This window comes from Bubalus kerabau, chromosome 13 (genome assembly GCF_029407905.1).
Source record: "Bubalus kerabau isolate K-KA32 ecotype Philippines breed swamp buffalo chromosome 13, PCC_UOA_SB_1v2, whole genome shotgun sequence".
NCBI classification, from domain to species: domain Eukaryota; kingdom Metazoa; phylum Chordata; class Mammalia; order Artiodactyla; family Bovidae; genus Bubalus; species Bubalus kerabau.
In genome coordinates, this window is record NC_073636.1 from 52319757 (window position 1) to 52346854 (window position 27098).

The 27098-nt window shown below is 39.5% G+C and overlaps 1 protein-coding gene across 1 annotated transcript in view; it reads left to right on the top strand.

Annotated features, from left to right (window-relative positions):
* Nucleotides 1–27098, top strand: part of DNAAF9 (dynein axonemal assembly factor 9) — a 220709-nt gene that overhangs the window by 81026 nt on the left and 112585 nt on the right. Inside the window, exons 6-10 of the mRNA XM_055544328.1 lie at nt 1269–1388; nt 5795–5919; nt 7033–7129; nt 8146–8252; nt 24158–24235. Coding sequence (XP_055400303.1) covers nt 1269–1388; nt 5795–5919; nt 7033–7129; nt 8146–8252; nt 24158–24235 — 527 coding nt within the window. The remainder of the gene's footprint in view (nt 1–1268; nt 1389–5794; nt 5920–7032; nt 7130–8145; nt 8253–24157; nt 24236–27098) is intronic.

Genomic DNA, 27098 nt, shown 5'->3' on the forward strand with positions numbered 1-27098 from the left:
TTTGCTCCAGGGATGTCATTGCTTTTAGACCCTCCCAGCTGAGAAAGCTCTAGTTGAAGCACTCGGGTTTAGTAGTTGCAGCGTGCAGGTTTAGTTGCCCCTTGGCATGTGGGATCTTAGTTCCCCAACAAGGAATTGAACCCTCATCCCCTGCATTAGAAGGTGGATTCTTAACCACTGGACCAACAGGGAAGTTCCCCACTGGTTATTTTTAACTCTAGCACTTTGAACTTCAGGCATTACGTAGACCAAGTCATTCCTTCTTTTGATTTTTTTTTTTTAATCCCTTTCTTCACTGAAGTGTTGGTTGGGATAGAAGAGGACTGTGCTGCTTTGATCTAGCTGAGAAAGTAGTCTTCCCACAGAAGTCCTCTCTCAGCCCTACTGGCCTGAATGCCCACTACTTTTCACTTTTCACTGCTCTGAAAAACCATTGGCAGTCCTGTTTCCCAAGCTCCAGCTGTATTTACATTCTTTGAGCTCCTTCTGCCCCAGCCCCTTCCCTTCAATCTTACATAGACTGCTCCCTGCCCTTGACATGTCCCTATTGCCCAGAGCCATAGCTCTGGGCTTTTACACACATACAGGAACCAAATAGTATATGTGCCTGTGCCATTGAAAGGCAGTTATGAAGGCGGTATTTTAATTTCCTTTTCATTAGTCTCTGACCCAGCCCCATTAGACTGTAAGCTTCATGAGGACCATTTGTAGGCATGTTTGCATGCTTCAGCATCCAGCACAGTGCATGGCCTTGGGCCTGATAAATATTTGTGAGAAGATAGATGTCTGTGGTTTCATTCACTTGTCCTCTTTTCACTTCTTTGAGTTCTTCTCAAACCACCTTAATTCTCCTCTATTTGATTTCATTGTTTTGATAAAGGTCTTTTTGAGAAGAAAATACTTTTTCTGATGCCTAGTCCTATTCCAACTGGAAGTATTACAAAATCTTTAACCACCTCTGACAGGGTGTGGACTGTATTTTCTGGTAACTTCTATCCTCAAAAATTTCTTTTGATTAAATTAATAACTTCTGTATTCTGTGCTGTTTCCCCATCTCAGGTATTCAGATATTGAATCCATGTAAGAATACTTGATGCTGAGGCTACTTCTTTCACAGAGAGTTGTTTAGTTTGGTTTCTGGCACAAAACTGGTCTGAGGTGCTACCTTTAACTTAACCATCACAGTTTTACTGAGCAGGGACAAACTATTGGGACTCATTTTCTCCCATAGTACAGTACAGCTGATCAGAACCTTCTTTGTCTTGCAGGAATCGATAGCAGGTACAATGAAGGCTGCAGAGAGCTGGCAAATTATCTTCTGCTTGGTTTGTACAATCAAAATGCCAGTGATTTTGAGAAAACAGGGTTTTCTGAAGAAGTTTTAGATGGTAAGTATATATTGGTAGACTCTGTGTGAGAGAGAAGTTACGTGATTTATTCCTTTGAATGCTTATTTAAATGCCCTTTTATGGAAAATGTAAAATATCCTGAAGCTCCAGTAAATTTTTGCTCTTTTATTAATGAAAAACATTTCTTCTTTGCTGATATGTTAAGTAATATGCTTTTGGTCACCTACTAGATAATAGACTAATGAGAAGTATGTGAACCATGAACTTCCAGATGTTCAAGTTGAATTTAGAAAAGGCAGAAGAACCAGAGATCAAATTGCTAACATCTGGTTGGATCATCGAAAAAGCAAGAGTTCCAGAAAAACACCTACTTCTGCTTTATTGACTGGCAAAGCCTTTGACTGTGTGGATCACAACAAACTGGAAAATTCTGAAAGAGATGGGAATACCAGACCAGCTGACCTGCCTCCTGAGAAATCTGTATGCAGATCAAGAAGCAACAGTTAGAACTAGACCTGGAACAACAGACGGGTTCCAAATCGGGAAAGGAGTACGTCAAGTCAAGCCTGTATATTGTCACCCTGCTCTTTTAACTTATATGCAGAGTACATCATGCAAAATGCCAGGCTGAATTAAGCCGCAAGCTGGAATCAAGATTGCTGGGAAAAATATCAATAACCTCAGATATGCTGATGATATCACCCTTATGGCAGAAAGCAAAGAACTACAGAGCCTCTTGATGAAAGTGAAAGAGGAGAGTGAAAAAGTTGGCTTAAAGCTCAACATTCAGAAAACGAAGATCATGGCATCTGGTCCCATCACTTCATGGTAAATAGATGGGTAAACAATGGAAACAGTGACAGACCTTATTTTCTTGGGCTCCCAAATCACTGCAGATGGTGACTGCAGCCATGAAATTAAAAGATGCTTGCTCCTTGGAAGAAAAGCTATAACTCACCTAGATAGCATATTAAAAAGCAGAGATATTACTTGACCAACAAAGGTCCATCTAGTCAAAGCTATGGTTTTTTCAGTAGTCATGTATGAATGTGAGAGTTGGACTGTACAGAAAGCTGAGCACTGAAGAATTGATACTTTTGAACTGTGGTGTTGGAGAAGACTCTTGCTAGTCCCTTGGACTGCAAGGAGATCCAACCACTCCATCCTAAAGGAGATCAGTCCTGGGTGTTCATTGGAAGGACTGATGCTGAAGCTGAAACTCCAGTACTTTGGCCACCTGATGTGAAGAACCAACTCATTGGAAAAGACCCTGATGCTGGGAAGTTTGAAGGCGGGAGGAGAAGGGGACGACAGAGGATGAGATGGTTGGATGGCATCACCAACATGATGGACATGAGTTTGAGTAGCTTCCGGGAGTTGGTGATGGACAAGGAAGCCTGGCATGCTGCAGTCCTTGGGGTCGCAAAGAGTCGTACAGGACTGAATGACTGAACTGAACTGAGTGACAAGTAGTTTTCAGAGTATGTTTATTGGATAAATCAGTTTTAGAGGAAATGGTAAACATCAGTATTTGACATTATATCTTCTTGGCAAGGTACTAGTTTTCCTGTAAATTTCCTACTGCCTCTACATGCTGGGAGGCTCATGTTATATGCTGTTGTCCTATGATAGCACTTTCAACTGTGAGTCAAGGATGAGCCTGCAAGGTTCTCCTACAAGAAGATTTCATGTACATCTTCAGTTTAGGAACAAAGGCTCTTTGTCCTGCCCTGTCTTTGGGCATTGTTTTCTATGTGACTGTAATTTATGATGGTGCCTGTAATTACAATGCAGTCTTTCTGCTAACATTCCCCTTTTCTCGTTTTGAGACACTCACCCTGTGGTCATGCTGCTATGGCGGTGATGCCCAAGAGCTATCTCTGACATCACATACTTAGCATCATGACTTATCCGCCAGATGGATCAGAAGACACGGAAATAGACAAATCAAAATGGACAAGAGACAGCTCTTGTGAAGCAGCTGGTGGATGCAAAATCTGCTGTTGAAATAATCTTGCTGTGAATCTAATGCAGTGATTCTCAACTAGAGGGTTTTATCCCCCAAGGGACATTTGGCTGAAGACATTTTTGATTGTAACAGCTGGGCAGAGTGGGTAGAGCCAGAGATGCTGCTAAGCATCCTATGATGCATACACATGCCAGCTCCTCACAACAAAAAATGTTCTGGTCTAAATGTCAGTAGTGCTGAAGTTGAAGAACCCTGGCCTAGTGTATATGAAAATTCTTCTAATTTGTTAGTAAAGTCCTTAGTAGTATCTATCATTAGAGATTTGTTAAAGTTTTTCTTTTTATTAGTGTGGAAAGAGCAGGCTGAAATTATCCCTTCCAATAATTTTTTTTAACTGAAATTTAGTTTCAGATTCTGATTTTAAAAATTGCTTTCTTACACTATATAACATCTACTGGTTTGGAAATAATTCATTTTGGCAGCTCATTGAGAATTATAAAAAGGCAGATGCTTGTGCAGCCACACATTTCACTGTAGTCAAGGTTGCTAAGGACACTACAATATTGATATAAAAGAAATAGTTTAAGTCCTCAAAGGTCCTCTTTTCTGCTTATCTTTGTCTTTATCCTGTCGCCTAGCACAATGAAGGCTTGTAATGAGCATTTTCTTCCAAATTAATTCATTTTTAAAATCCAAATAGCTAGAAAGGTGAGTTTACCAGATTTATCTTCTGCGTTACAATCCCTAATTATCTGAAAGAAAAAGAGGCAAATACAAAGAATTTATTAAAAAAAAACTTTTAAAATAGTTTATATGTTCATCTAGTTCTCTTATGCTTTCTTCTTTTACCTGCCTGTGTACTCTCTTAAAATTTACTTGTAGTGATAACTTTAGTCCTGTGAGATCCGAGCATGCTTCATTCGGTTTAGTGGCTGTTGCATGATTTCTTTTACTGGATCCTAATTCTTTGCAGTATGTTATACATCAGTATAGAGTCCAGTCGACACAGGAAGCTCTCAGTGATGTCAAACTCTCACTCTTAAGCAGGTCAGCTACAAGTGATTCAGAGTAAGTCTCCCAGAAGGATGAGAGGGTGGACTCTTTCCCATCCCATGGTGCCTTTTAAGTCCAGCACTTAGCTGAGAGTCAGCAGTGAAGACGCTGCTCCATTCTGTGATCCCTTGAACACCTTGGATCTGATTGAGTGTGGAGCTTAGAGTGATTTTATAGGTCATAATCATAGAGCTTTATTTCATGAGGCCACCCAGCTGTGTAGTCATCTGAGATCAGTATTCACTGGGCTTTATGTTTTTGTAGATTATTGTCTGTCACACTGTGTTACATGTTGGCATTTCCCTAAGCCTGGTGCCTCAGTTGCTCTCTGCTCCCATGCTCCTTTCTCATTTCCAGGCATCTTCTCCAGCCCTTTCCCAAATGTTGTGTTGTTAGAAAGAGGCCTAATGGCTCTGGTATCTGAGGAGCCATAGAATAAAGCCTCTGCTTTTCTTCTGAAAGTGTGACACTTTCTTAGTGTTTAAACTGTTTTAATATTCCTGCCCTATTCCTTGGCTTATTTTTTAGTGTGTGTTAGTTGCTCCATCATGTCCAACTCTTTGTGACCCCATGGACTCTAGCCTGCCAGGCTTCTCTGTCCATGGCATTCTCCAGGCAACAGTGCTGGAGTAGGTTGCCATTCCCTTGTCCAGGGGTCTTCCTAATCCAGGAATCAAACCTGGGTCTCCCACATTGCAGGCAGGTTCTTTACCATCTGTGCCATCAGGGAAGCCCCCGTTTGTTAGTTTACTTGGTTTTATTTGCACCTTTGGGATTGCTTTATTTGACCCCAGCAACACTGATTGTTATTCCTTGTATCTGTGAGCTGCTGATCTGTTTATAGAAGCCTTGTCCACTTGCCTCTCCTTCCTTCCTTTCAGCCTTTCCTGTGTACAGAGTTCACCCTTGTATATAATAACCTTTCCCAGGTCACAAGGAAAGTGATATCCTCAGGCCCACAATTTGCCTTGACCCAAACTAAGAGCTTTAGACACTGATGTATGCAGGAGAACTGGTCACTGGCCATATTCCGTGCTGTTTTCCTGCCTCAGTGACTTTTAGCTGCAGAATTGCCATTTACTGTTTATTTCCACAGTGAAGAACACAGCTGAGTTTGGTACAGCAGATTTTGCTTTGTTGAACTTTATGAAATGCACTGAAGGCTGTTCTTTTGACTTATTCTACCATAACCAGAGCACTACAACGGATGAAGTGTTGTGTGGGGATGAGGAAATCTTTGCTGTCCACACTTGAGTGTTCTACAGGCACTCTGAAGCATGTTGCCTAATTTAAAATTTTTCAGTTTAGAGTTTTGTTGCGTTGTTTCTGAGGTAGTTTTAATGGTTTCACAGATTATGTGGGCAGAAGGTGTCTAAAGGAAATGCCTCTGACCATCTTGTGTTTTAATTTTGTTTTCTTACAGATGTGATTATATTGATTAAATCAGATAGTGTCCATCTGTACTGTAATCCTATAAATTATCGCTATCTGTTACCCTATGTGGCCCATTGGAGAAATCTGCATTTCCACTGCATGACTGAAAATGAGGTGAGGAGACAATATAAAGTAAAAACGTAGAGACACTCTAAGGATACTTCAGGAAAAAATAGACATGGAACAGAAAGTCCTTAAAAAAATTAAATTGGGGCCTTCCCTGGCAGTCGAATAAAAATTAGGACTCTGAACTTCCACTGCAGGGGGCATGGTTCAGTCCCTGGTTAAGGAAGTAAGATCCTGCATGCCATGTGGCATGACTCCGTCCCCACCCCAAATCAAATTGTGAAATGTGGTTTTACAAAAAAGTTATTTGTTTTAGTGGAACTTTTCATATTTCACTATAAAGCTACCCTAGCAATAAATTACATGCCTGAAAAAGGGGAAAAGAACTGTTAAAATTGTGACCTAATAGTAGGCTTATGAACCTACCTTCCTGCCCTGCTTCTTCATCCCCCACCTGGGTCCATTTGCTCAGGCCTAGGAATGGCCCCAGGAGCCATTCTGTGACATTCCATGTTTGGATTTCTTGGTATTTGTTTCTTTTTCCCTTTGGACCCTTTCTAAGAGTTGGGATAAAAATCAAATTGGGGCTTAAGATTTAGAATTTCATGGAAGTTGGGACCCAGTGTAAGTTTAGAACCCTTTTTCCATATGAGCATTTGGGGAATTTGTTTGTTTTTGGCTGTGCCGTGTGGCATGCTGTACCTTAGCTCCTTAACCAGGGATCCAACCCATGCCCCCTGCATTGGGAGCTCTGAGTCTTAACCATTGGATCAACAAGGAAGTCCCCCATTTGGGAGATTTTTGAGGATAAGTTTTATCTCTTGAATTTAGGTCTCTGATCCATTTTGAGTTGATTTTTGTGTGTGGTGTAAGGTAAGAGAATGATGTGTTTTTGATCAACAGACACAAAAAGCTGGATTTAAAAATACCCTCTTGAAGGGAATTCCTTGGTGGTCCAGTGGTTAGAGCTCTGTTCTTTCACTGCCAAGGACATGCGTTCATTCCCTGGTCATAGGACTAAGATCCTTCAAACTGAACAGCATGGCTACCAAAAAAAAAACCCTCATGGGACATTTGGGACAACTAATAAAAATGCAGAGGAAATATGGAATTTTATATGATGTCTCATTAGAGCCTGATTCCTTTAACTTCCTTCTTTAGTATGAAGATGAGGAAGCTGCAGAAGAATTTAAAATTGCCAGCTTTGTGGACATGGTTCGAGACTGCAGTAGAATTGGCATTCCTTATAGCTCCCAAGGTGTGTATCTGACAGTCATCCATTTTAGAACCTTGCTGGGCTGGTGTATGAGTCGAAAGTCCTTACTTCTCCTTTCAGTGGAGACATTCATCTGGAAAACCCATTGATCTGTTTTCACTAAAGGCAGAGAGGATCGAGCAGAATGAAATCTGAGGACTTTGCTATGCAAGTTTGTGTTCATAACTGAAGTTTCTGCAGCATCACAGCATGCTACCAGCAATCAGATTGAAGGACTCATGAGGATCTAGTCCGTACCACTTATTAAAGATGAAATATAGTTGTGGCGCCTCTTGCCAATAAGAAACAGTAATTTGGGTAGCTGTTAAAAATATGCTGACAGTGATGCTCAAAAATAATGTATAAGGGATTTCCCTGGTGATCCAGTGCTTATTAAGACTTCGTGCTTCCATTACAGGGGGTGTGGGTTGAATCCCTGGTTGGGAAACTAACGTCCCATATGCTATGGGGCATGGCCAAAAAAACAAGTGTAAAAACAGAGGGAAAAGATCAGCAAGTTTAGCAGTGCTTCTGTCTTTATCTACTAAAAGGAAAAAAAAAAAACAACTTGTACATTTAATGTTTCCTTCCTTATAATAATAGGGAAGGAAATATTTTGATTTCATACTTTTCCCTAGAGGAAGTTGGTTAGCTATGTGTTTTTTAAGGGAAAAGAGTCAAGTTTTGGTCTGTTAATAAATATATCCACTTAGTGATACAAGTCAGATATAATAGGCCACTATGTGTTTTCTTACTTTCCCTGGAAACCAGAATGTGAAAATATGGAGAAACTTGAATTTTTGTAACTTGTTTGTATTTTGTTTTTTCCTTGACTTTCATTTTGTATTTCTAGTGTTAATATCTAACCATTTTATCTGTTTCAGTTTTTGGTATTTTTTTTTGCTAGATGAGGCTGTGGTGAACTTGTGAGAAATGATGCCTTTCTGAGCACATTAGATCAGGTTTAGACTGCTGTATTCAGAATGATATTTGATACATGTTGTACTTGATTCCTCTAGGTCACTTGCAGATATTTGATATGTTTGTAGTGGAGAAGTGGCCTGTTGTACAGGCCTTTGCTCTTGAGGGCATTGGAGGGGATGGATTTTTTACCATGAAATATGAGGTATGTATGAAAAGCAGCATGTTTGGTTTTTCTACCACTAAGCTGTTTTTATGAAGGCCCACAGTGTGGGTGTTCATTATAACACTCCAGAAAGCTGGGAGTAACTCCAAAGGGTATGGGGCAGTTTAAAGTATTTGAAATGGAAAATTATTGCTGTTTAAGGCTAGTCTGCAAAGTGAGCTTCTATGCCCTTTATTCTTAAAGCTTCTCTCTGTCCTCCCTTTTTTCCCCATTCTGAGTTACCTATAGCACCCCAGGCTGACTCCTCATAACTTTTACTGTCCTATGTCACTTATATCTGTCATACCCACTTACCCACTCACCCACCCCTGGCCTCTGGATTGGAAGTTTCTGGAGAACAAAAGCATTCTTATTGTTGTTTGTATCTCAGAAGTTTGTATAATTTAACTATTTAAGGGCAATGAAAGGCAAAGTGCAGAATTTTGTATAAGTACTGTGTACTAGGGGCTTCCCAGGTGGTGCTAGTGGTAAAGAACCCACCTTCCAATGCAGGAGATGCAGGTTCAGTCCCTGGGTTGGGAAGATCCCCTGGAGGAGGGCATGGTAACCCACTCCAATATTCTTACCTGGAGGATCCCATGGACAGAGGAGCCTGGCAGGCTATAGTCCATGGGATCAGAAAAGACTCAGACACTACTTAACAACTAAACAACAACTAAAGGAATAAAAAGATTAGCTTTTATGGTAAGAACAGTATCTTTTATTTCAGTGTTCTGCATCTAGAAGATGACCAGTTAAGTATTGTTAAGTGAATTAATGAATGAGAACTGGAAGAGGGGATCATCTAGGGTATGCATTAGGAAGGATGACTTGGTATCCATATGCCTCCATAGGATCCCCACTGAAATGATCTGCTCCCAGTACAGGAAACCAGACGTGCTGGAAATGGGGCCATACTCTTAGGGATAGAGTAAGTGGGATCTTTGGAAGCAAGGTCCAGGACTAATTCTTTTGCCTCCTTCTGAGAAGTAGCAGTGTCCCTAAGAAATGATTGGAGGCTCACCTGGCAAACCCTGTAATGTAGAGGAACATGGGCTGTAGGGATGAAGAAGACACACACCACATCAGCCCCACTCTTCTTGCCCCAAACCAGTTTTCTCACATTTATTACAATAAAGTAGTAGAACATCCACAAGGCTGTGGGAGCTGCCCCTGACAGCAGTTAACACCCTAAAATTTGGAAGAAGGGGGGCTTCACAGGTGGCATAGGTGGTAAAGAGTCTGCCTGCCAATGCAGGAGACACAAGATACATGGATTCTATCCCTGGGTCAGGAAGATCCCCTGAAGCAGGAAATGGCAACCTGCTCTAGTATTCTTGCCTGGAAAACTCCATGGACAGAGTAGCCTGGCAGGCTACAGTCATGGAGTTGCAAAGTTGGACGCAACTTAGCACACACAGTTTAGGAGAATAGGGACTTGAAAGGAGGCATGCCATAGGACATAGAGAAGAACCTTAAAATTTTTAGTGATAATGGTAATGTTTATTTTCAGTTAATTGTATAAACTATGCATTTATACTGTCTTGTAGATGCCAGGCACTGTTCTCAGCATTTTGTATAAATTAATTTGGAAAGAAAGTGAAAGTCAGTCCTGTCTGACTCTTTGCAACCCCATGGACTATACAGTCCAGGAATTCTCCAGGCCAGAGTACTGGAGTGGGTAACCGTTCCCTTCTCCAGGAGATGTTCCCAGCCCAGGGATTGAATCCAGGTCTCCTGCATTGCAGGCAGATTCTTTACCAGCTGAGCCACCAGGGAAGTCCATGAATTAACTTTAATTCCTAAAATAACCCTCTGAAGTAGGTCCTGTTACTGTCCCTATTTTACAGAAAGTTTAAATGAATTTCCCAGGTCACAGAACTAGTAGCCAGTGAGTGGCAGGGCTAAAGCCCAGTCCAGAAAGTCAGGCTTCTGACCCCATGCTTCTAACCCCTGGGCTACCACTAGGTACTTGAAAAGCAGTGTGCTTGGAAGCTGGACAATTCATGCAGCTCAAATGGGGCAGGCCTCTGGCTCCTGCCTTGAGGTGCATCAAACCATGAAGTCAGATCCCAAAGGAACAAAATTCTCTTTCAGAAAAACTTTTACAAGGTAATGTAGATTTTTCCTGGAGGGTGGTGTTTTTAGGGGCAGTGAGGAGGAAACAGCATACATCATATAGTAAAAGTTATTACTGTAACTCTTCTTTCAGAATCCCTTTCTTTAGGTCCTGCCCTTCTTTTTAGCCACTAATTTTCATTCTCTCAAATACTTTTCTTTGTCCCCATCTCATTTCCCCCGACCTCTCTTCTCTTCCTTACCCTGTCCTTCCTTGTCCTTTAAGGTGTGCAGCAGTTTGGCCTCGTGATCAACTCTGCCATTATACTGTCTGCTTCTCTCTGATTGACATATTAGAGGCCTGATAACTGCCTGAGCCAGAAAAGTTCCTGCCTCCTTTGAAAGCTAGGAGGAGAACTACAGATATAACTTAATTTTTTAAACTTCTCTTTTATTGCATGCTTATACCCAGAGGAAAATCCTTAACTTAGAGGATGTTTTGTCCCTGTTGTGGTAGGTGCCAGCATGAGAAAGGAAACCAGACCCTTAATAGCATTTATTTAATATTTAGGCTGGGCCAGACTAAGTTATGGATACAGAGAACTCTTTCTTCCTGGAAGCAGTACAGGGTAGTTCTTCTGCTAGGGCTTTCCCGGTCTCCAACTTCCTTCTTACTCTCCAGCTACTAGAACTGTGTGATCTGGTAATGTAAATTTACATTAACCAACTCTTCAAGGGAGAATTCTAAAAGCAAACTTCTGAGTAATAACTACAGAGCAAGCATTCATTCACCTGCTAATGGACAAACATAAAAATTTTTGTACTGAAAAGTAGAATAAACCCTATGAAAAAATTCAGAAGATAAGAAGGAGACCATAGCATATTAGATGCAGGGATGGATCAGCATGATTTTAAAAAATATTTTCTCCAGGAAATAAAAATTGAGAAAAATATCATTTGTACTTTTCAAGCATGCAGTTTTTAGAAAGAGAGGCAAGATGTGGTATTTAGGGCAAGCAGAATTTAAAAGAGAGGTGGATGGCATATGAGGAAATACTGTTCTAAGCCTCAAAATTCACTAGTAGAATTAAGATTTGAATTTCAAAATAGAAATCAGGGAGATTGGCCAAATGGGGAGTATAAGGACCCTGAGCTCATCCCCTCTCCCAAGCACACCAAAATCACAATTATTTGCAGAACAACCATTGATGAAAAAAAGACCATAACCTACCAGGAAAGACTTGCTACAGCTAAAGTCATAAGGAATGAACCAAAAGACAGGAAGGATGGACTTCTGATGTAGTCAAGTCCCTTCCCCCAGGTAGGTGACCCACAGCTGGAGAATAATTACATTGCAGAGGTTCTCATAGAGCAATGAGAGTTCTGAGCTCCATGGTGGCTTCTGCAGCCTGGCAGCCCTGCACTGGGAAGATGAGCTGCCAGAGCATTTGACTTGGAAGGCCAGCAGGGCTTAATTTCAGGAGTCCCACAGGACTGAGGGAAATAGAGATTTCTTTCTTACAGGGCATACACAAAGTATCACATACTCCAGGACTCAGGACAAAAGCAATCATTTGATAGAACCCTGGACCAGACTTATCTGCTGGTGTCGGGGAGTGTCCCAGAGAAGCAAGAGGCAATTGCAGCTCACGCTGGGGATATAGATGCTGATGGCAGCCATTCCTTGGGTGTGCCTTTCTGCCATGTGGACACTGGTGGTAATGGGCGCCGTTGTAGAATCCTCCCTTTCACTCATTAGAACCAAGACCTGGCCAATAAACATGTAGGAGCCAGTGCTGGGACGCCCCAGGTGAAACTAACTGGGGGGAGGAACAGCCCCATCCAGGAGGAACAGCCCCATCCATAAGCAGGCAGGCTACCTAAAGATTTCCTGAGCTCTCAACCACCTTTAGACTTACCCCTGCCCACCAGAGGCCAAGACCCAGCTCCACCCACCAGTGAGAAGGCACCAGTCCCAGATCTCCTGATCCCTGACCCTGCCCTCCAGGAAGCCTGCTGTGGCCTCTGGACCAGCCTCACCAATCAGGGGTCAGACACCAAATGCAGAAAAACCTGACTTCCACAGGCTGTGAATCCAGCCTGCACAAAGCAGGCCCTGACTTAAGACCACGTTGACCCTGGCCCTGCCCACACTAAGAGGCAAATACATGCTTTAGGATACCCTGAACCACAAACGTAACTGTCACCCCCCTTTCCCAGTAATCTGACACCAGCTCTGAGATACCTGGGCCCAGAAACCAGACTCCAAGACCCAGATCTACCTGTTAGTAGTCTGGTACTAACCCCAGGACCTGGCTTCACCCACTAACAGTCTTAGAGTCTTATGGATCCTGACTCTTCCTGTCAATGAACCAGCACGAGTCCTGGTCCTGGGGCTCCCTGAGGTTCTCCAGCCCACCAACCTGCAGCCATCAGTCTCTGCACAAGGCAGGGCCTGGTAACCAACTGGACCAGGTGCCAGCAAAGTCTTATCACATCACCCAAATAGCCCTCCACAAAAGAGGGACCCATGCAGCCAACATGGGGAAACCCCTGGAACATATAGCTTGGGTGATGAGAGGGGTATACACTGTTGAGATGCATAGAATGTCTCCTACAGAAGGCCTCTTCTCTAAAGTCAGGAAACATAACTAACCCACCAGATAAATAATACATACAGCAGCTTAGGCAAAATGAAATGATAGAGAGACATGTTCCAGTCAAAGGAGTAAGGAAAAAAAAACCCAGAAGACAAGTGAAAAACTTAGTCTTCCCAAGAAAGAGTGAAGGTAGTGATTGTAAAAATGATCAAAAAACGTGAGAGAAGAATAGATGCCCAGAGCAAAAAACTGTAAGTTTTTAACAATGAGAAAATATAAAGAACAGCTATAGATGAAGAATACAATTGAAATGAAAAATACATTAGAAGGAATCATCAGATTAAATGATATAGAATGGATCAGTGAGCTGGAAGACAAAGTAGTGGAAATCACTGATGCTGAACTGAAAAAAGAATGAAATGACATTTTAGAGACCTCTGGGACAACATCAAGCACACTAATATTTGCATTTTAGAAGTCTTAGAAAGAAAGGTGCTAAGAATATCCCTGAATACTTAATAGCCAAAAACTTAATAGCCATAAACAGTCCTTCCAGACCAGGAAGTGCAGAGAGTCTCATACAGGATTAACCCAAAAAGAACACACCAAGACACACTGTAATCAAAATGTAAAATTTAAAGAGAGAATATTAAAAGTAACAAGACAGAAGGAACAAATAACATAAAAGGGAACTCCCATAAGGCCATCAGCTGACTTTTAAGCAGAAGCCCTGCAGGCCAGAAGGAAGTGCTGTAAGTTGAAAGTGGTGAAAGGAAAATACCTATGAGCATGAGTATGCTACACAGTAGTGCTCTCATTCATATTTATTGGAGAGAGTAAAAGCTTTGTAGACAAGCAAAAGCTAAAAGAGTTCACCAAACCAATTTTACAAGTGTTAAAGGAACTTCTCTAGGTGAAAAATAAAAGGCTATTACTCTAAAAACATGAAAATTCTGAAATGAAAAAGGTAAAAGGAAAACATACAATAAAGATAGGAAATCATCCATGCATGAACCTAGTAGGAAGGTTTAAAGACAAAAATAGTGAAATCCACAGTATCTACAAACACCCACAATAAGCAGTTAAAGGGTACACAAAACAATTAGATGTAAAATACTATACTGAAAATAGTAATTGGGAGGGGAGGAGAGTATACACTGTGGGATTAAGATGCATTTGAAATTAAGAGATCAACAACTTAAAAAGTCAAGTATGTACATAGAACGTTATATTAAAAACCTCATGATAGCCACAAACCAAAAATCTGTAATAGATATACACAAAAAATAAAAATCCAAATACAATACTAAAGATAGTCACTAAATCACAACAGAATTAAGGAAGAAGGAAGGGGTAAAAGGCCTACAAAAGTAACCCCAAAACAGATAACAAAGTGGCAATAAGAACATACATATCAATAATTACCTTAAATGTAAATGGACTGAATGCTCCAATAAAAAGACACAGAATAGCTGAGTGGATACAAGAACAAGACGTGTGTGTGTGTATACTGCCTAGAAGAGATCACTTCAGGTTTATAGACAGACTGAAAGTAAGAGGATAGAAAAAGATATTCCATGCAAATAGAAATCAAAGCCAGGGTTGCAATACTTAGACAATGATAAGCCCTAAAATAAACGCTGTTGTAAGAGATGAAGAAGGATACCACACAATAATCAAGGGATCAATGCACTAAGATATAACAATTATATCTGCACCCAATATAGGAGCAACTAAATAGAGAATTGGACTATAAATAAAGCTGAGCACTGAAGAATTGATGCTTTTGAACTGTGGTGTTGGAGAAGACTCTTGAGAGTCCCTTGGACTGCAAGGAGACCCAGCCAGTCCATCCTAAAGGAGATCAGTCCTGGGTGTTCTTTGGAATGTCTGATGTTGAAGCTGAAACTGAAATACTTTGGCCACCTGATGCGAAGAACTGACTCATTGGAAAAGACCCTGATGCTGGGAAACAGTGAGGGCAGGAGGAAAAGGGGACGACAGGATGAGATGGTTGGATGGCATCACCAACTCAAAGGACATGAGTTTGGGTAAGCTCCGGAAGTTGGTGATAGACAGGGAGGCCTGGTGTGCTGCGGTTCATGGGGTTGCAAAGAGTTGGACACGACTGAGTGACTAAACTGCCTGAAATACATATATCAGATATTAATGGACAGAAAGGGAGAAATTGACAGTGTTATTGACACAATAATAGAGAATTTGAACACCTCAGTTACATCAATGGACAGATCATCTGGACAGAAAATCAATAAGGAAGCACTGCCCTTAAATGACACATTGGACCAAAGGGACTTATTTGCTAAGAGTATTCCATCCGAAAGCAGCAGAATACACATTCTTTTCAAGACTACGTGAAACATTCTGGAGGATAGGTCACATACTAGGCTATGAAACAAGTCTTGGTGAAGAAAATTGAAATCATATCAAGCATCTTTTCCAGCCACAATACTGACTAGAAACCAACTGCAAGGGGGGAGAGAAATGGCAAAACCCTCAAAACACATGGAGGGTAAACAATATGTTACTTAACAACAAATGGATCACGGAAGCAATCAAAGAGGAAATCAGAAGTTACCTAGAGACTAATGAAAATGAAAACATGACAATTCAATACCTTTGTGTATGCTGAGTGTGCTAAGTCACTTCAGTTGTGTCTGACTCTGTGACCCTATGGCCTGTAGCCCACCAGGCTCCTCTGTCCGTGGGATTCTCTGAGCAAGAATAGTGGAATGGGTTGCCGGTGCTTTCCTCCAGTGCCTCTTTTGTCTCCTCCACTGGTAGACAGGTTCTTTACCACTAGCGCCACCTGGGAAGCCTCCTCAATACCTATAGTGAAAGTGTTAGTCGCTCAGTCATGTCTGACTCTTTGCAACCCCATGGATTGTAGCTTGCCAGGCTTCTTTGTCTGTGGAATTTCCCAGGCAAGAATACTAGAGTGGGTAGTCATTTCCTTCCGGGGATCTTCCTGACTCAGGGATCAAACCTGGGTTTCCTGCCTTGCAAGGAAAATTCTTTACTGTCTGAGCCATCAATATCTGTGGACATAGCAAAAACAGTTCTAAGAGGGAAGTTTGTACCGAAACAAGCTTACTTCAGGAAAAAGATAAATCTCAAACAACCTACCAGTGTGAGTGAAATTGTTCAGTCGTGTCCTACTCTTTGCGATCCCATGGACTGTAGCCTACCAGGCTCCTCCATCCATGGAATTTTCCAGGCAAGAGTACTGGAGTGGGTTGCCATTTCCTTCTCTAGGGATCTTCCCGACCCAGGGATAGAACCCAGGTCTCCCGCATTGCAGGCAGACGCTTTACTGTCTGGGCTACCAGGGAAGCCCACCTTACACCTAAAGGAACTATAGAAAGAACAACAAACAAATCCCAGAGTAAGTAGAAGGAAAAAAATCATACAGACAGCAGAACTAAATGAAATAGAGACTAAGTAAAAATAGGAAAGATCAGTTAAACTAAAAGCTGGCTCTTTGAAAAGATAAAATTGTTGCATCTTTAACCAGATGCATCAAGAAAAAAAGGGAGAGGGTCCAGATCAGTAATGTGAGAAGTGAAAAAGAAGTAACAACCAACACCACAGAAATACAGAGGATCATGAGAGACCACTACAACAACTACATACCAGTAAAGTGAACAAACTAGAAGAAATCGGCCAGTTCTTAGAATGGTACACTTTCCCAAGAAATAAAAAATATGAACAGACCAGTTACCAGTATTAGTATTTAATCAGTTCAAAAATAAACCACACACAAACACCTTCCAGAAAACATTAGAACAGGACCAGATGTCTTCACAGGTAAGTTCTACCAAACATTTGAAGAGTTAACACCTATCCTTCTGAAGCTATTCCAAAAGATTGCAGAGAAAGAACACTTCCAGAATCATTCTGTGAGGCCAGCATCACCTGATAGCAAAACTAGACTAAGATATCACTGAAGAAGAAAATAACAAGCCAATACTAGTGATGAACATAGGTGTAGAAATTGTCAACAAAATCTTCAGTTGATTGCAAAGCACATTTAAAGGATCCTACATCATGGCCACATAGGACCTATCATTGGAAATTTTCAGTATCCCTAAATCAATCAGTGTGATACATCACATTAACAACGTGAAAACTTAAAAAAAAAAAAAAAAAAAAAGTGGTTGTCTCAGTAGATGCAGAAAAGGCTTTTAACAAAATTCAACATCTGTTTATGATTTTTAAAAAACCTCCAGAAAGTGCACACTGAGGGAGCATACCTCAGCATAATAAAGGCCATACATGACCAAAAAAAAAGGAATCAAGATTGGAAAGGAAGAAGTAAAGCTGTCACTGTTGGCAGAAGACATAGTTCTCTACATAGAAAATCCTGCAGATGCTACCAGAAATCTACTAGAGCTCATGAGTGAAGCTGGTGAAGTTGCAGGATACAAAATTAATATACAGAAATCTGTTGCATTTCCATACACTAACAGTTAACTATCACAAAGAGAAATTAAGGAAACAATCCCATTTACCATCTCATCAAAAAGAATAAAATACTTAGGAATAAATGTACATCAGGAGATAAAAGAACTCAGGAAACAGACATTGGTGAAGCAAATTAAATACAACACAAATGGAAAAATACACTATGTTCTTGGATTGGAAGAATTAATATTGTTAAAATGACTATACTTATCCAAGGCAATATACAGATTCAATGTAATCCTTGTCAGAATACCAGGGTCTTTCACAGAAGTAGAACAAATCTAAAATTTGTATGAAAATACAAAATACCCCAAATAGCCAAAATGGTCTTGAGAAAGAGAGCTGGAAGGATAACAGTCCCTGACTAAAGACTGTACTACAAAACCACAGTAATAATAGCAGTATGTCTTAATACTGACACACAGACACACATAGATCAATGAAACAGAATAGAGAGCTCAGCATTAAATCCATGCACTTAAGGTCAGTTAATCTACAACAAAAGAAGCAAGAATATACAATGGAGAAAGGACAGTCTCTTCAGTACATAATAGGAAAACTGGACAGTTGTGTGTAAAAGAATGAAATTAGAACATTCTCTGACACCATATACAAAAATAAAGTGGATTAAAGGCCTAAGTGTGAGACTGGAAACAATAAAACCAGAGGAAAACCTAGGCAGAACACTCTGACATTAGTTGTGGCAGTAGGTTTTTGGATCTGCCTCCTAAAGCGAGGAAAATAAAAGCAAAAATAGACAAATTGGGCCTAATTAATCTTAAAACCATCAACAAAATAAAGACAGCCTTGTGAATAGGAGAAGATACTTGCAGATGATATGATTGATAAGGGTTAATATTCAAAATATGTAAACAGCTCATAGAACTCCACATAAAAGAAAAAATCCAAAAATGGGTAGAAGAGCTAAAGAGACATTTAACCAAAGAAGACATACAGATGGCCAACAAGCATGTGAAAAGGTGCTCAACATCACTAGTCACCAGGGAAATGGAAATCAAAACCATAATGAGATTTCACCTCTTATTTGTTAGCATGACATCAAAAAGAACACAAATGTTGTTGAGGATGTAGAGAAATGGGAACACATCATACACTGTTGGTAGGAATATGAATTGGCGCAGTCACTGTGGAAAACAGTATGGAGGTTCCTCAAAAAGCTAAAAATATAACTACCATATAACCCAGCAGTTCCACTCCTAGGGAACTACTGGGTTTTATATATATATATATATATATATATGTATGTATATATATGTGTATGTATGTATATGTTTACATATATGTAAACCCAAAACCACTAACTCAGTACATGCACCCCAGTGTTCATTGCAACATCATTTACAGTTGTAAACCCAAAACCACTAACTCAATACATGCACCCCAATGTTCATAGCAACATTATTTACAGTTGTCAATATATGTGTGCTAAGTCACTTCAGTCGTGTCTGATTCTTTGTGACCCTCTGGACAGTAGCCCACCAGGCTCCTCTGTCCATGGGGATTCTCCAGGCAAGAATACTAGAGTGGGTTGCCATGCCCTCCTCCAGGGGATCTTCCTGACCCAGAGATAGAACCTGCAGCTCTTATGTCTCCTCCACTGGGAAGCAGGTTCTTTACCACTAGTGCCAGCTGGGAAGCCCATTGTCAATATACGGAAGCCACCTAAATGTTGATCAATAGATGAATGGAAAGAAGATATGGTACATGTACGTATGTGTGTATATATATAGTGGAATACTGCTTAACCATAAAATGAAAACTTGGAACAACATGGGTGCACTTGGGAGGGTATTATACTAAGTGAAGTAAGTCAAAAACAGGCACTTACGATATCACTTACATGTGCAATCTGAAAAATACAACACTACTATGAATAAAATGGAAAAGAAACAGACCCACAGATACAGAGAACTAACTAGTGGTTACCAGTGGGAACAGGGAAGTAGGGGAAGGCAGTATAGGGGTAGGGAAATGAGAGGTACAAACTCTTATGTTGAAGATAAGCTACAGAGCTGAATTGTACAACACAGGGAATATAGCCAGTATTTTATAACTATAAATGTAGTATAACCTTTAAAGTTGTGAATCACTGTGTTATACACCTGTAAGTTACATAATTTTGAAAATCAACTGTACTTCAATATCAAATAAAGTTAAAAAATGGACTTCAAGTTCAGTACCTCAAAAATCTCATCAGTTGGCACACTTGTAAAACTGTTGCACATTACAGAGAAAGGAGCCAAATAGGTTAAATCAATGAGGAAGAAGATAATAAAATGGAGGATAGAGAATGGAAAATGGTGATATCAAAAGTGAAGGTTATGTAATAGTGTGTGTTGTCCTTCCCACCTCACAGAGTGACAAGCAACCAGACATTTACCAACTGCCACCTCCTTAGTAGGAAAAATAAGGAACAAAGTGAGTGGGTGGAGTTTCTCTGTGGAAACTGGAAAACAAAGGTAACACATTGGGTAGTGTAGTAAAGCTCTCTACATTTTGGTATTTAGAATATGAGGGAGTAGAGATCCTATAGCTGCCTCTTACATGTCTACTCTGCTACAAAACTTACTGGTACTTGACAAGCTCTGCTAAGACCAGAAAGCTTCCCATCAACATTTTTTTGAAAATATAAACAGGCAGTGAAAGCTCACCACACATTGGATTAAATCACCTGTACTTTGAAAGAAAAAGGCAAGATTTTTAAAAAATTCTGAATGTGACACAGATTATTTAAGATATAGGGGGAAAGTTAAGATATAAAACTCTATTTAGGATGCCTGGAGAAATGTAAGATTTGATGACCATAGAACAAGAGTTATTTTGTGATAAATGAATATAAGGAAAATATGAGCTCTGGGAAGTTATAAGTGATAAAATTAACAGAAATTGGGAGGGTAAAGTTAGGAAAATCTCAAAATTAAAAACTTTAGAAATAAAAAGAAATATGAGAAAAAACTTTAAAATCTTAGAGAACTTATCCATGAGGTTTGATATCCTTTAAGTAGGAGGTCTAGAAAGATAGAACAGAGATACCAGAAGGGAGGAAACTTAAAAATAGAAGTAAACATTTCCAGTGATAACGAGAAATAAAAGCTTTTAAATTAAATCGCTTAGCAAGCATCAGTGAGATTTCTAAAAAAGCTTAAATCTGTCTGTGCTTTTTTTAAACAATAAGAATTAAAGAATATCATAAAAAGCTTCCAGGCAGAAAAAATAAGTCTTGTACAATAAGACAACAGAAGTTTGATTTGTCTCCTTCCCCAACCAAAACAAACATACATTAAACTAACATTAAACATGATAAAAATGGTTTTTAAGACACTAGACGTCCGGCAAGGAGGTAATTCCCTTGAGAGAGAGAAATAGACAAGATGAACCCCAGGATTGTCCTAGCTTACTACAGTTAACCTTCCAAAAAATAGGAGTTTGAACTGCATAGGTTCACTTACACAGAGATTTTTTTTTCAGTGGTAAATACTATAGTACTACGTGATCCACAGTGGGGTGAATCCACCGGCACAGAAGCATGAATGCAGAATTGCTTTTACAGAGGGTTGACTGTAAGCTTTATTCATGGCTTTTCATCTGCAGAGAGCATCGATTCTCCCATGTTAGCATTAACACCCATGTCACTCAAGGATCAACTGTACTTTGAGAAAATTCCCAGGCCGTGGCACAGGAAGGGGTACCCAGGTAGATCCCAATGTACTTCCTGATTTGAGTAGATGCTGCTAAGATTCTGATGAGACCAAAGCGTCTAGAGTACTAAAGAGGAAAGATTTCCCCCAAAACAGAACTCCCAAGGTCTGCGAAGATTCCTTTCCTCCTCCTCTGGCATCACAAGTATTCAACAGAGTTTTGATATATGTGCTCTTGTGTGACTTAACCACTGAAGGTGGAGGAAGAAAAAAACAGGTGACATTATTCCAGAACAGTTCCTGATGCATGCTCAGAGCTGGGAATAGTGCCTGTTCCCACCAATTAGACTCAAAAAATGCATAATTCATAAGGGGCATTGGATAAAGTCTTCAGGAGGGTTTTGTCTCAGTAGTGGGGAATAATCAGCCCTAGTATGAGCACTGCTCTGGACCCTCCGAACAATTTATAAAAGTAAGACCTGAAAGGATCAAACAGTTTTCAAGTAACTGCATTCCAGAATAAAGCACAAGAATATTTATAGGAATATGAAAATACCTGGCATCCAACAAGGTAAAATTCACAGTGTCTGGCATCCAAAGATTATCACTTTACAGGTAAGTGGGAATATATGACTGATAATAAGGTAATCAGTCAAAATTGACCTGAAATGAACAGAAACATTAGAATTAGCAAACAAGGACATAAAACAGTTATTGTATTCCATATGCTCTAGAAGCTAGAGGAAAGATTGAATGGGTTAAACAAGTAGAAAATACAAAAAGGACCCAGATAGAACTTCTAGAAGTGAACATTGCAATATCTAAGATGAAAAATATACTAGATGGCAGTAACATTAACTTAGACCCTGCCAAAGAAGATTAATAATTTTGAAGCCATAGCAGTAGAAACCATCCAAGGTGAATGAAGCACAGAGAGACTAAAGAATCCAAAAGAATGGAAAGAGCATCAGTTCAGTTCAGTGGCTCAGTCGTGTCCGACTCTTTGCGACCCCATGAACCGGAGCACGCCAGGCCTCCCTGTCGATCACCAACTCCTGGAGTTAATCCAAACTCTTGGACACGACTGAGCGACTGAACTGAACTTGGTTATCTGGGTCATGAAGATCTTTTCTGTGTACTACTTCTGTATATTCTTGCCACCTCTTCTTAATATCTTCTGCTTCTGTTAGGTTCATACCATTTCTGTCCTTTATTGAGCCCATCTGTGCATGAAATATTCCCTTGGTATCTCTAATTTTCTTGAAGAGATCTCTAGTCTTTTCCCATTCTGTTGTTTCCTCTATTTGCATTGATCGCTGAGGAAGGCTTTCTTATCTCTCCTTGCTATTCTTTGGAACTCTGCATTCAAATGGGTGTATCTTTCCTTTTCTCCTTTGCTTTTTGCTTCTCTTCTTTACACATACCTGAATGGTCTAGTGGTTTTCCCCTCTTTCTTCAGTTTAAGTCTGAATTTGGCAATAAGGAGTTTACGATCTAAGCCACAGTCAGCTCTTGGTCTTGTTTTTGCTGACTGGAAAGAGCATCAGTGAATGCCAAATCAGTCATAGGACAGAATAAAGACATTTTTAAACTTAAAAAATTTTTTTCCTTCCATTAATCTTTTCTTAGAAAGCTATTGAAGGATGTGCTCTAACAAACAAGAAGTCAGCCAAGGAAGAGGAGACAAATTAAGCCACGAGATCAAATCCATCATGTGAAAGCTTCAGAATGAAGCTGGAAGAAAGAGATAGATTATCTGATATCTTTAAACCAGTGGTTCTCAATTGGAATGATTTTGCTGTCTCATCCCTCTCCTCCCCCCGATATTTGGACATGCTTTTGATTTGCCTAGACAGGGAGGGTCATTGTTACAGGCATCCAGTGAGTAAGAGACCAAGGATGTTGCACAAAACAATGCAAGGGCATTCCCTCACATCAAAGAAATAACTGGCCCCCAAATTACAGTATTGTTGCTATTGAGAAACTCTAGTGTAAGGAGATTAACTGTGAGCAAATTAAGTCGGAAAGGTAGAAAAAAATTTAGGATTGATTTTTTATATATATATATATATAATATATAAGTAAAAAAAAAAAGCTGTTGGTAGCTTTTGGAAAAACGAAATTTGTTTAAGAAAGTAAATAGTATGGTATGTACTAGGCGTGCAGTAAATTTTATATATTACATATATATCTTTAATATTGTAAATAATAACTACTAGTATAGCCAACGGAGAAGGCAGTGGCACCCCACTCCAGTACGCTTGCCTGGAAAATCCCATGGATGGAGGAGCCTGGTGGGCCGCAGTCCATGGGGTCACTAAGAGTCAGACAAGATTCAGCAACTTCACTTTCACTTTTCACTTTCATGTATTGGAGAAGGAAATGGCAACCCACTCCAGTGTTCTTGCCTGGAGAATTCTAGGGACAGGGGAGCCTCATAGGCTGCCATCCATGGGATCGTACAGAGTCGGACACAACTGAAGCGACTTAGCAGCAGCAGTATAGCCAAAAAAGTCATATGGTATTAGCTATGTGTATGAGAAAAAGTGAGAATGGGGATAAGTATAGCAGAGCTACATCTTTGTCATAAGTCAGTATTTAATTTCTGAATTGATAAATGAAGAAATAGTGGTAGATGCTTATATCAAAATACGGAGGTAATTACCAAAAAGAAAACATTAAAAGACTTCAAAGTGGTTGCCTCTGAGGATTGAGACAAGTGGCAGTTTATGAAAGATTGAAGTAGGGATTAAATTTTTTTCATTACAGGCCTTTAGTACTAGTATTTGATTTTTTTAAACTGTAAGAATATATTCTAATTACAATTTTATTTTAAATGAATTCAAAATACATTTGTGTGTATATGTGTATAAATTTGTATATGCCCATCAAAGATGATATTCAAAAGATATACTAAAGTCTCTGAATCTGAAAAGATAGTTTCCTTTAGTGGGACACATTTATCAAGTATGTATAGGTTCTGATAATTGACAAAGTTTTGATATATTATTCACCAAGATAACCATTTCTAAATGTCAGAAAATAATTCTGATTGTCCTAATGATACCGACTCAGTTATTTCAGTGTTTTCACCCTTGTATTACAGTTGCAAGATGTGAGTTTGAATCTATGGAATGTCTACAGCAAGATGGATCCTGTGTCCCTGGAGAGTTTGCTTTCCGAGGTAAAGAGCCACACTGTATTTAACATATAAATATAACCAGCTCAGTAACCTACGAATGATATTTAACTTGTAGAAATGCAGGATATATTTTAGTTTGCATTTAGTTAAAGAATTGAGCAGTTTCTTCCTTGATTGTTATCTTGAACTCCTTGGGAGTGAAAGAGGACCTGGAAAAGAGATACTGCCTCTTTCACTCTGAGAAACCACCTAAGATGAAACCAAGGCTCCCTGCCTTGTCCAAGGTTTAGGTTTTCACCTAAAGACATTCTTTCTGTTGGGCTGGACTTTAGAAAAACAGTCCAGAGGATGCCTTCTCTGAATGAAAAGATCTAATGAAAAGATTAAGAAGTTAGGATATGTCTTAAAGGAATTAAGTATTAGGGGTTGGCAACGTTTTTCTGTTAAGAGGTGGATAATAGCATTTTAGACCTTGTGAGCCCTGTGTCTTTGTTTCAACTATTCAACAATACAATTGTAGGCAATGCTTTAACGAATGATTATGTCTATATTCCAGGGAAACTTTACTTACAAAAATAAATGGCCTTCCAACAGGCTGTAATTTGCTGACTCCTAGATTAAAGGATCAGGTATTAATTTTTCATCTGAACTTTGAAGAAAAAAATTCACAATGGGCAGAACAGTTTGTAACAAGGAGCAACAAACAAAACTAAGATATAGGTACTTTGTTTAAACAGCTCAGTAGTATCTCTCAGCAGTCATGGATGGATATCCATGGAAAAAGAACAGCTTATATGTAGCCTTCTAATGATATTAACTGTCAAAGTAAGACCCCAAATAATTCCAAAGACAAAAACAATTCCAAAAATGAAAACTACACATCAGTTTCACTTACAAATATCAATGCCTATATTTTAAGTAAAATGTCAGCAAATAGTATCATACTAAAAGAACATTCTATGATGAAGTAGGGTATATTAAGCGTTTAACATTTAGTTTAATACCAGAAAATCTGTTAATGTAATCACTGTACTAATTTTTCTCCTTGGAACCATTTATGATGATTCCATAGACACCAAAAAGACATTAGATAAAATTGAACATCCATTCTGTTTAAACATTTCTGATAACATAGGAATATAAGAGAAAAATAAAACCTGAACTTTTTGTTCTCTAAAAAGACCTAATCGTCATCATCAGTCCATGGTGTGGCTAATAATGGGAAAAGTGAAAGTGAAAAAATTTATAACATTAAAAGTGTAAGAATGATGGGATTTACCTAGTCGTCCAGTGATTAGGACTTCTACTACTGGGGGCCCGAGTTCAGTTCTTGGTCATGGAAATAGATCCCACGAGCCAAAAAAAAATGAAGGAAAAAAAAGACTAAGAATGATAAAGAAAATTTAAATACTGACAACTAAGAGTGATAAGTAATATAGGAATTTCTGCAAAGTATCTGGGAGCCATGCCCCGCTTGTGTGCAGTGCCCTAAATAGGGAGCTGCAGGTCACACATGGAGACTAGACATAGCATTGTAGTTTTGAGAACACTGCAGTCATCTCCATAGTCAGTGGAATAGGACCACCCAGAGAACATCTTTAATTACACCTAGAGCAGCAGTGACATCATGCAACATCAAGCAACAGCGGTAATCATCATGAATTGTAGACCAAACCCTTTCATGGTTCTCTAATTTCCAGTGAACTTCATATGCTTAGATGCTATCTTGAAAAAGTGAAGGGGAAACCCTTTTAATGTCTGAGGGTGGACTTCCCATCTAAGAGGAAGAGTGAGGGCTCAGAGCCAGATTTAGTTTTATTTACAAAGAATAAAGTAATATGGTATTTCTTATACCAAAATATGATTGAGTGCATTTATACCCACTACATTATGGAGAGCTCTTACCAATTGGTAAGAAAAATACAATGGTGGGGAACTGGAAGACAACTAGAATTGGCTGTTCACAAAATAAATAAAAATGACCATGATTTTTTCCCTCCAAGTTAGGATATAGAAAACCAAAGGAGACCATTCTTCTCATCCTAACAACCAAACAGTCTGAATATACAACAAAATAGTAGTTTAAAATCAATTAGAGAGCTGAAGATGCAAAGAAACTGCAAAGAACTCTGTTTCTGAAAAATAGGCCCCTTCATAGGATGCTGTTCTCATTTTTGATGGAACAGCATGAGGAAGAGAAATTTATCATACACAAGGATCAGTAAAAATCAGTTTACCTTTTAAAGAGCTTTTAATGGCTGTATGTGAGTGAGTCAACACTTACCCCTCAACTCGATACCATAGGTCTTCACAAGTGTTCAGGTTAGTCCACCCATCTTGCCTGAAGCACTTGATACTCAACTATAACCTGGATTAGAGATGAGAGCTAAGAGCAACCCTTTGGCAGCATTTCAGGTCTTCACAAGGTATAAGCAGCTGCCCTTTTAAGGCTAGGGACAGGCAGCAAGACAAAGATCTCTTTACATACACAGAACCAAGGGACTGGAGATGGAGAGCAAAGAGAACTTCCTAGCCACCCAAAAAGCTGATAGCCAGCTTGTAAAGCAGGGAGAGATTGTCCGTAATTCCTAAATCTGATAGCTTAGCTGTGAAATGAAAAGAGATTTCCAGAAGATTGTCTGAGCGAAATCACTATCAAAGTTCACAGCCCACCCTTAAAATATTTGAATTTGAATTTAAACCAAACTACAAATGTTACAAGATCCAGACCCTGATCAATTACAGATCAGATTAATTTAGTTCCCTGCTTTAGTGGTCTAATGAAAGAGAGGGATCTAGTGGCCCTTTCTTAGAGGTGAGTGGTATTTATGTCAGTTTTTACTGTTCTTTTATATGAAACATCTGGCATATGGTTTTTTTTTTAAATTATAAGACAAGAAAAAGC